The sequence below is a fragment of the Prorops nasuta genome, unplaced genomic scaffold (assembly GCF_024137725.1).
Source record: "Prorops nasuta isolate Cenicafe-Biocafe unplaced genomic scaffold, Cenicafe_Pnas_1.2 PNAS00022, whole genome shotgun sequence".
NCBI classification, from domain to species: Eukaryota; Metazoa; Arthropoda; class Insecta; order Hymenoptera; family Bethylidae; genus Prorops; species Prorops nasuta.
In genome coordinates this window covers 2,652,142-2,663,484 of record NW_027116819.1, presented here as the reverse complement: position 1 = coordinate 2,663,484, position 11,343 = coordinate 2,652,142, and the positions used below count along the sequence as shown (strand labels likewise).

At 38.4% G+C, this 11,343-nt stretch overlaps 2 protein-coding genes across 2 annotated transcripts; one reads left to right on the top strand and one right to left on the bottom strand.

Annotated features, from left to right (window-relative positions):
* The first annotated feature begins 1,194 nt into the window (after window positions 1–1,194).
* LOC136781306 (histone-lysine N-methyltransferase SETMAR-like) lies at window positions 1,195–2,361 on the top strand. The gene is made up of 2 exons (XM_066740157.1): window positions 1,195–1,812; window positions 1,891–2,361. Exons 1-2 carry the CDS (start codon window positions 1,195–1,197, stop codon window positions 2,359–2,361), a joined length of 1,089 nt encoding a protein of 362 aa, XP_066596254.1.
* Window positions 2,362–9,470: 7,109 nt separating this feature from the next.
* Window positions 9,471–10,697, bottom strand: LOC136781305 (uncharacterized). The gene has a single exon (XM_066740156.1). It carries the CDS (start codon window positions 10,695–10,697, stop codon window positions 9,471–9,473), a length of 1,227 nt encoding a protein of 408 aa, XP_066596253.1.
* Between the last annotated feature and the right edge of the window lie 646 nt (window positions 10,698–11,343).

Sequence of the window (11,343 nt, the reverse complement as noted above, 5' to 3'; positions counted from 1 at the left end):
CCCCAAAAGAAGAAATCTAATGGATTCAGATCAGGAGATCTAGCAGGCCAAGGGATGGGACCACCACGGCCGATCCATTTGCCGGGAAACTTGCGGTGCAGCACGCCTTTCGCAGTGGCCGCATTATGCGGAGTTGCTCCGTCGTGCTGGAACTACATTTTCTGCCGAATTTCTAGAGGAACATCTTTCAGAAGGTCTGGAAGCTGATTCTCTAGAAATTCGGCATAAATGTGTCCCGTCAATCGAGATGGTAGGATGCACGGTCCAATCTGTAAACAATTCAGAACGAACTTCAGTTGCAAGCATTATTAGCATTTAAGAAACGTGAATAAGTGTTAGAAACTTACCAAATATTTTCCGACGATGCCTGCCCAGAGATTTACCGACCATTTGTATTGAGATTTCTGTTCTCTTATTACATGTGGGTTACTCTCAGCCCAATGATGGTCGTTTCGCATGTTTATAACACCATTTTTGTCAAACATGCTTTCGTCAGAGAATAAGATACAATTTATGAAATCGTTATCCTCTCCATGTTTTGCGAGAAGCCAGCGGCAAAACTGCAAACGGCTCCCATAATCTCTGGGCAATAATTCCTGTACACTTGTGTACTTATAGGGGTGCATCGATTCGCCATGGAGCATTCGCAGCACCGTGGTGCGATTGCTGCCTAAATCTCTGGCTATGGCTCGTGTGCTGGTCCTCGGCCTCTCCCGGAACTCGCGCAGCACCCTCTCCTCAAAGGCAGGAACGCGTGATGTTCTCTGCTTGCCGTTGTCACTATAATTTGGCGCCAAACTGCCCGTGTCCCTCAAGCGCTGCACAACCGTCTTGATAACATTTTTATCCGGGTGTCGCCGATTGGGGAACTTTTCCGCGTACACCCTCGCGGCCACGGTAGCCGAAGCATTGTTCTGCCAGTATAACTGGAGCATATCACAATATTCAGTGTTGCTGTAACTCATTTTTCACTAAGTTTACGGTTGATAAACGGATAAAACGATGCACACACTTATGTCGACAAACTGGTAATAGTTTTTTCAGTTGCTATTAACAACCCTAGCGGTGCGAAAGTAGCCCTTGCTATAGAAAAAGGGGGTGGATGTTATTAGCAACTGAAAAAACTATTACCAGTTTGTCGACATAAGTGTGTGCATCGTTTTCTCCGTTTTTCAACCGTAAACTTAGTGAAAAATGAGTTACAGCAACACTGAATATTGTGATATGCTTCAGTTATACTGGCAGAACAATGCTTCGGCTACTGTGGCCGCGAGGGTGTACGCGGAAAAGTTCCCCAATCGGCGACACCTGGATAAAAATGTTATCAAGACGGTTGTGCAGCGCTTGAGGGACACGGGCAGTTTGGCACCAAATTATAGTGACAACGGCAAGCAGAGAACATCACGCGTTCCTGCCTTTGAGGAGAGGGTGCTGCGCGAGTTCCGGGAGAGGCCGAGGACCAGCACACGAGCCGTAGCCAGAGATTTAGGCAGCAATCACACCACGGTGCTGCGAGTGCTCCATGGCGAATCGATGCACCCCTATAAGTACACAAGTGTACAGGAATTATTGCCCAGAGATTATGGGAACCGTTTGCAGTTTTGCCGCTGGCTTCTCGCAAAACATGGAGAGGATAACGATTTCATAAATTGTATCTTATTCTCTGACGAAAGCATGTTTGACAAAAATGGTGTTATAAACATGCGAAACGACCATCTTTGGGCTGAGAGTAACCCACATGTAATAAGAGAACAGAAATCTCAATACAAATGGTCGGTAAATCTCTGGGCAGGCATCATCAGGAAATATTTGGTAAGTTTCTAACACTTATTCAAGTTTCTTAAATGTTAATAATGCTTGCAACTGAAGTTCGTTGTGAATTGTTTACAGATTGGACCGTGCATCCTACCATCTCGATTGACGGGACACATTTATGCAGAATTTCTAGAGAATCAGCTTCCAGACCTTCTGGAAGATGTTCCTCTAGAAATTCGGCAGAAAATGTGGTTGCAGCACGACGGAGCAGCTCCGCATAATGCGGCCACTGCGAAAGGCGTGCTGCACTGTAAGTTTCCCGGCAAATGGATCGGCCGTGGTGGTCCCATCCCTTGGCCTGCTAGATCTCCTGATCTGAATCCATTAGATTTCTTCTTTTGGAGGGCCTTGAAAGAAAAGGTCTACACGGAAAGACAACTAATGCATGATCAGGAAGAACTAGCAGCGCGATTGGATGTGGCTATCACGGAGATCACACCTGATGTGGTAGCCTCTTTCCAAACAAATCTTCTCCGACGAGCAAGGGCGTGCATCGATGCTGAAGGTGACCATATGGAGCACATTTACAATGCTGCCCATCCTTGAAGTTGCTCCATTAAATCAGGTAAATAAACATTTGATTACGCAATATTTTCATGAAATAGGCTAACCGTCAACGACGCGACTATTCGGCTATAGCTTCTTTTTCTCGCTTACAGTCAATGATCGACAGATATGCACAACTGAGCGCTCATTGACTGGAGCATAGTCTTGGTTTAAAGTGTTCAATCCTCATAGAATTTAATTTACATTATCTCGATTTGCCCATTAATTATTTGGCATCGGAAATTAAATGGTATGGGGACGCACACAATAACAGTTAACCAAGATTCTCCGTAGGTAAATTGCGCATACGCGTTACTTTCTGCGCGAGAACGCGAATTAAATCTCAAAATTTCCAGCTAATCAATAAAAAAGCAAAACAGCTAACCGGCAGCAACTTCTCAACGAATCTGAAAAAATTAATAAAAGGGGAGAGTGAAACGTCATAGCAGCAACTTCTCTCTTATACTTGCACTTGCCACACGTACATACCAATGTAACGTCCACAGTATAAATTTTTTTTCTTTTCATTTCCTAAGTAAATTCTGACCAAACAACAGCTAGTTAAATATTATTACTATAATCTTAACCCTTGTCCTATTAACTAGGAATAAATTACAATATTTACAGAAATGTATAACTACCATCCCGATCTCGAGAACACGTATTGTCAAAGAAGAATCTACTACTTTAGCTATAAGTATCCAAATATTTGCGGGAAATGTTATAATCACCTCAGTAAATCAATTCGTATCAATTACTCATTATACAATGAACACATTACTACTATACATCCAGAGATTAATAACATCGATTATTGTTTTAACTGCAAAAACGAATTCATAAATATAGCGAAAGCTAAATGTTGTAACATTTGTTCATTGGTGTATTCGGAAGGTAGAAAACAGAACGATAAATAACATACAACCCACACGAACATACATGTATATATATATATATCGCTTTTATATGGATAATAAGAAAAGTAAAAAATTAAATAATAAAACAATTGTAAGCCAAGATACCGCACTATGTATAAATTTCTAAGAACGATAAGTTCAACGAACCCAAGAAGTCCCTAGAAGATGCAAGCTCAACATCCGGTGGCACAGCACACCGGCGCTCAGCTCATCAGGTTTCAGGAATCGCCAAGCGATAGACCTAAAAACAAGTACTGCTGACCAAGCAGTACTTCTCCAAATCGGTCAAAAAAAGAAGCAGAGCAGTCTCAGTCTCATCTCAACGCCACTATTAACTAGACATACTAAAATTAGCTCTCATTAACGCGTCCAAGTTATACTTGACATGGTACATTAGGGCGGTAACTTGGTTATTCTGTACAATACATAAAATAAAGTTGATTCGTGAACGGACAAAACATTTATTGAATCAACCAAGAATCGAACGTTTCTTTGCCATCCCATTGTCGACAACACTTACAAAATCACCATCTGCAACATCTCCAGGCGCTGAGCATTTACAAATTTCTTTCCCACTACCAAAAGAAATAAGGTAGGACTTAAGTATTATTGAGACTCTGCTTTTTTCCAAATTTTTCCTATCCTGTCGCGTGAAGTGTACGAGCGAGTACCGGCTTTCCCGATTATTCAATTCAGACCACGATATTTAATAGGCTCAAAGGTAGTGGAGGGTTATAGTCAAGAAGAACGCGCAGCTCTTATCTAAATCCACAATAGTCATACTTGCGACCTAGCGTACGCAGTGGACTATTCCACGCATGCGATTAACACGCAGCTCTTATCTAAATCCACAATAGTCATACTTGCGACCTAGCGTAAACAGTGGACTATTCCACGTATGCGATTAACACGCAGCTCTTACCTAAATCCACAACAGTCATACTTGCGACCTAGCGTACGCAGTGGACTATTCCACGCCTGCGATCGACACGCAGCCCCTTCAATCCATCTGCTAAATTACGCAGAGTAACCATGTTTTCCCCCCTTCAGATCCAGGGTTATGCCCAAGAAGAAGTGCAGAGGTGGGCGTAAGAAGAGGGAGAGAATTCTTCGCGCCAAACTAAAAAGAGAGCTTGAAGCTTACAGACTCTTGCAGGAAACATCGTTTCCAAAACAGAATACTGCGTCGCAGATTACTCTTCAAGACGTCCCTACCAATCTAGAGCCTACTGTATCATCAACACTTCCTTTGGGTGATCTAGAATCCACACAACTACTAGAAATAATAGAATCGGATTTCGAAAACCCACCTAACGAAACCAGGAACGAATTACCGTATCAAACCTTGGATTTCGAACAATTCTTCCAGCAAGAAAACCCCTTTAATAATCCGCTAGGAATTTTTACCCCACCCCAGGAGACCCAGTTTGTTAATTTTTCTCTTCATCAACAAACTACGATAGTAAATAGTAATAGCGTTGTGATTGAACAGTTACAAATAAATGTGACCCAAGTAGAAACGGTCTGTATTCCCAACGACTGGAATCTCACCACGGTTGACGTAAATACAAGTGTTGATGCGTGCCGTTTATCCAATAACGATATTTTTACCAAGGATTCGCGCTTTTCGTCTCTCCGACAAAATACAAACGAAGGGGAAATAGAAACTGTTATAATAGATTGAAACTTCGTAAATGTTAAATAAATAAAGACAACCATCTTAAATTTCCTAATAAAATTTATTTTGTGACAACCGGGATCTCGGCTCCGACCACTTTAACGCTACTCCATTAACATTATTCCCAAATCCACATCCCGGACGTTACAAAATTGGTGGCAGCGGTGGGATACGACGATACTGGTGCCCTAGACGTACTAAAACTCGTTGACCCATTACCATAATCTGGAAAACAAGAAACAAAAGGGATATAAGATGGCAACATATAAGGAAGACTCAGGGATATTAGAATCACCAAGCATCATTGAACAAACCCCAGAGAAATATCTCGGAACAAAGAAAAAGATAATTGACGAACGAAGGAAAGCTATTGACTTTAACCTGCAAAGGATAGGAAAAAGACAAAACAGCGATGAGGAAGAAAACGTTCCCACCACGGGACAACTAGCTGTCAATAATATAATTAAACAAATGAAAACTCAGTTAGATAAATACGAGGAAATTATGGGAACCTTAGGAAAATTATCAATCGAAGTAAACGGCATTAAATCACAACTTCGGAATCAATCTAATAACGACCTACAAACTCCTGCAAGATCCATACCTCAATTTCGATCTGCAACCTCCACACCAATGACAAGTAGATTTATGGAGCAAGGTTCTCTGATTATTATTTCAAGACGAGCAAATATTAGGGATGCATTGGAGCACGTACCGCGTTATGACGGACAGAATATGAGCATTTTCCAATTCTCTAGACATTGCAGACGAGCTAGAGATATGCTTCCTTCAGAAAGCGAACCTGAATTAGTATCCGCCATTGTAGCAAGGCTCGAAAAGTACGCCTATATTATTATAGGGAATCGACGCTTCGAATTTGTGGAGGAGTTAATTGATCGACTTAAAAGCATATTTAGCCCAGCAAAAGATGCGACCAATTATCGAGCAGAACTAGCTACCATTTATCTCAAATATCCTAACGAATTGTTACAATACATCGCCCGCGTAAAAGACTTACAGGAAGCTATATTTGACGAAGAATCCGAAGATCCTCATTTTGTAATAGATGACTCTAATATTAATAGATTGGAAAGAAAAGCCATGAGTAGTTTTAGACAAGGCTTGACTACCGAAATCAATAACCGCTAGTAGTGTAGCTATGCCGATACTGGAACATTGGCGAGGGGGGTGCGGCGCGCGGGGGTCCCCGTCGCAAGGCGGGAGGTGTCCCCACTCCTCTGACGTCATGCCCCCCTCCACTTTTTTAATTGCTTCACGAACGTGTCACAATTTTGATATAAGTTTAACGGGAATCCGTATACCGATATTACAGGGCGAAAACTATTTCGCATGCAGCGTCGTCATTTGTTGACGGATTGTAAAGTTATTACAGGTTTTTGGAAATGCCAGAAGCTTATCTACTAAGTTACGTTAGGACAATTAACAAAAATTGAAAAAAAATTTTTGTTTAAATAAATAAATTAACATTATTGAGAAACAACAATTAAATCGCAAAATCCCCCAACGTACTTTACTAGATAATGTTCATACGTTTCCAAAAAGTCCATATAAATGCAAATCCGTCAAGAAATGACGATGCTGCATGCGAAATAAATAATGGAAGAATTTCGTGTTAGCGACTTCCCGAACACGAAATTCTTCCATTATTTATTTCGCATGCAGCATCGTCATTTCTTGACGGATTTGCATTTATATGGACTTTTTGGAAACGTATGAACATTATCTAGTAAAATACGTTGGGGGATTTTGCGATTTAATTGTTGTTTCTCAATAATGTTAATATATTTATTTAAACAAAAATTTTTTTTCATTTTTTGTTAATTGTCCTAACGTAACTTAGTAGATAAGCTTCTGGCATTTCCAAAAACCTGTAATAACTTTACAATCCGTCAACAAATGACGACGCTGCATGCGAAATAAATAATGGAAGAATTTCGTGTTAGCGACTTCCCGAACACGAAATTCTTCCATTATTTATTTCGCATGCAGCATCGTCATTTCTTGACGGATTTGCATTTATATGGACTTTTTGGAAACGTATGAACATTATCTAGTAAAGTACGTTGGGGGATTTTGCGATTTAATTGTTGTTTCTCAATAATGTTAATATATTTATTTAAACAAAAATTTTTTTTCATTTTTTGTTAATTGTCCTAACGTAACTTAGTAGATAAGCTTCTGGCATTTCCAAAAACCTGTAATAACTTTACAATCCGTCAACAAATGACGACGCTGCATGCGAAATAGTTTTCGCCCTGTAATGTCGGTATACGGATTCCCGTTAAGGACTGCATTGACCCCCACCACTTATGAGTTCCCCCACTCTGATGACGTCAGGGCATATTTTTTTTTTAATTGCTTTAGGAACTGCTGTAATTTTTAATAAGTTTAGGAACTACATTCACCCCACCAGTATGATTAGATATAGATGTTTTTTATTTTAAATGTATTGGTACGCTCCGATGTATTCGAACGTTTCTCAATACATGCGCATGAGCTCGCCATTGGTACTTTCCGATGAAATTCGGACGTGATGAGTCTCCCTCACCTACATTCATGTTTTAAATATTTTTTTCCACGATAGTTTTTCTCCTGTAGAGAGAGAGAGAGAGAGAATAGCGGTCTCGGATGTGCTATTCGGCTGAGCACAGCCTTTCGCGCTCACCGTGATCAAGCTCATCGTCCTCATCACATCTCAAGACCCCGTCTATCCCCTCTAAGACTCCACTACTTGGTTTCTTTTACTACTACTACTACTACTAATGCTGCTAGTACTAAGGTGAACCCCTTCCCCTATGTAAGGTTAGTGGAGAGGAAGAAAAATAATACACACACACATTTTTATTAAAATGATTTTAATTTTTAAAATAATAATAAAATACAAATAATAATAATAATATAAAATATAGGGTTATCAATATTTCACAAGTGAAGGCATGCAATCGCTGCAGCATTCTCCCATTATATTATAACCGGGAAATTTTCACCTTCATCTTTCCCCCAAACGGAAACAGCATCTATGATTAAACAGAGAAAAATTATTTATTGTTTATTTATTATTATTAGTTTTGATTTTTATTAACTCTTACCGATTGGTGGTGACTGTCACACAACCCATATGCTCACATCGGCTGTATATTGCGTAGCCGTAACACAGCAGCAGCATGCTGTGGCAGCAAATGTGGTCGACGTAGTGGTTGCCGCTGCTGAGGTATCCATCGGTTACCTATCTGCACTGCCTGTTGTTGCTGTTGTTGCTCTTCTTCAGGAGCATATGGCTTAACAATTGCCACTGGTATGGATGAGTTTATAAAATCAAATTTTTTATCTGGCAAACTGATTTTTCTGACAGAGCTCATGGTGTTATACTGTTAGAAGCACTACTGAAGTGATAATTGCTCTCCTCTCCGTATTCAAAGAATAGAAAATCCTACATTAGCATTATGAAACACTCTATACCTAGTAAGATAATATAAGCTGATGGTATAGAGAGCGAAAGGGGCTTCAACTTTTTTTCATCTTCTTTTTTACTGTAAAATAATAACTACTTCAAGGTTGTGATGATACATCACCCAACAATTAGAAATTTAATATACGATCAACAAAATTTCAAAGTGTAACATAAAATTGAGATCTGTGTATGCTTTAAATATTAAATTTCAATTGACTGGTTTTGATTTCGTACGTGTATATTTTGAATTCTTTAAAGCTAAAAATAAGATGTAATTAGCAAAACAACAATTAATTTTTTAAATTTCAGCGAAAATTGATATCTGCACATATCTTTAAGATATCCCTACCATCATTATTTTTTACCCCCTCCACTACAATTTTTTATTATAAATTCAAGCAATACTGCATAAGCGTTATTCTTGAAAATCTTCCAACAGTGGTAACCAGTTTCACTTGTATTCAAGCTTCAGTCAACAGTATTAACTAGTATCAGTTAAAATATATACCAGATTAATTCTTTACACAAGTTTCATACATATTTTTTTCGTCTTCTAAAGGTAAGAATACATCATTTAAATCTTTGTTATTTAATAATAATAAGGGTTTCCTTTATAGTATAGAAGAAAGAATGTCCTTTTTAAGTGGTGTCAATTCAATAGCTTCCGTCCCTGAGATGGATTTTATTAAATTAAACACTCTTGAAGAAAATCAAGAGTACGAAATACTTCAAATTCTGAAAGTTAACACGAAATTTGGGATGAGATTAATAGCTAAACTATTTACTGATAAATGGTTCTATTTACCAGCGCGGATGGCTGCTTTATTGGAATCGAAGGCACAGGACCAATTTGCAGAGCTGCAGAAAGCAGCAAATGAAAATATATTAATAATGAGATATTTGGGAGGAAAATACAATAATCTGGAATTTAAATTGAAAGAATAATGTTTTTGTGTAATAACAGTAATAATGTGTAAATTAATAAATACTTTTATATATGTTTTAAAAAACAATGTTTTATTTTTTTCTACACCTTACATTTCTAATTTACATTTCTCACAATATTCGTAAGTGGATTATAGTCTACAATTTTATCATGTATAATTAAACAATACGCTGTAGTATTACTCCGAATGTTTTTCCAACACTCTATCTCAATTTTAACATCAACCGTTCCAGTTTTAATAGATTCATTTTGATGTGAACAATCAATTACAAAAAGTGGACCATATTTTAAAAAGTTTAGATAATCGAGCATTGATTTCGACAGTCTTTCTCCAGCATAATATGAATTGAAGAACTTTACATACATGTCATATAGTACAGAATAGCGAGATTTTGTGAAATCTGTATCGAGACGATCGTACGGATAAAATTCAGAATTCAGATAGACTTTAACATCACGTACATCACAATCACTAAATTTAAGTACATCCGAGTATTGATCGTTCTTTTCATTTCTTCTAAACGCCAGTATCACATATCTAGGCTTCTCCAATTGTGTAGCTGCTTTCACAGCCCACGTATGTCGCTGTGTTTCAGGGAGAAGCGGATATTCGTAGAGCTCCCAGGAACGAAAAGCCATCGTGAGGTTTCTATTCTGCTCGATAATACGTAGAAATTGTAGTTTGGTAAATTCATTCAAAGTCACATGAGGTATTCTCCATTGCACTCGGTACAGTTCGATTCTTGAATCGGTAAACTTATTCGATGAAAATATTGAATTGATATCATTACGTGCTCGTATCAGAATAAGCTCATGGCGAGCATTCATGATGACACGTTTGTAATCTTCGCAGAATCCTAACAGCATATGCAGGGGAACGCAAAAGCTGAAATTGTTAGTGACATTTTCACTGTCTTGAGTCTCGATAAACCAACCAGAGTGACGTAGACTCATACTCTCTTCAGTGCTTAAGGATATGAGATTCTTAATACTGGTAGTAATGCCAACGTTTTTACAACGATCGATTTCAATACCATTCAATTCATACCGAATTTCATCGAATAAGAATGTCATAGAATTAGCGTCGAGCATAACTTTATCCAACAAAGGTGTATCAGCAGCACGAGTGCCTTCAATCAGTTTCCCTTCTATATAGAGGTAACTTCCGCTCGGTAAAAGAATCAAATCTTGTTGTTGTATAGGTATACGAATTTCATCACTATTTCCCAATGATGCATTCGCATATGGATTATAGGCGTGTATTTCCAATTTACTTATGCGATTGTCGTATACAGGCTGTGCGGTAACGTTCAACGGATCCATGATTTTTTTTCTTCACCGTCAAACCCAATAAGTGTAGAAAATCTATATTTTTTCTCGTTAGCACTTTCTTATTACCAATTCCAATTTTATTATTCTCAATATTACTCCGTAATGATGATGATGATGTATTCAATTCAACTGCAGCTGATTGACTGATTGGTTCATCGAGTAATGATTGTTTATAATCATTAATATTCTTGTAAATCAACATTTTCTAATGTGTAACCGTATGGTGATCTCTTCGCTTCCAAAATTTGCAGGACGATTGTCTTGATCGAGAATACGTAATGTGAGACGATCGATTACTCTTGCAATGACTGGCAAGTAAATGACGTTCTTCGGTGTTTCAGAGATTTTATAGCCTGGTGGAACGCTTGGGAAAAATTCGTGGATAACATGTCGTGGTCTACCGTTCGTATATGCACCAGCGGTAATGTTACATTCGATACGTAGAATATTTACTTTTAAAATATTTACAGGTTCGTCCGATTCAGCCCAAGTGTTTGGTAGGATTACGCGGTCCGACGAAAATCCTAGCAGAGAACCAATATTATTATTTTTTGTAAAATCAATAGAATATTTACACATTATTTCACTTTTCAGTGTGTTATTATTGGCACGCAGAATAATAACGTTATCATCATAC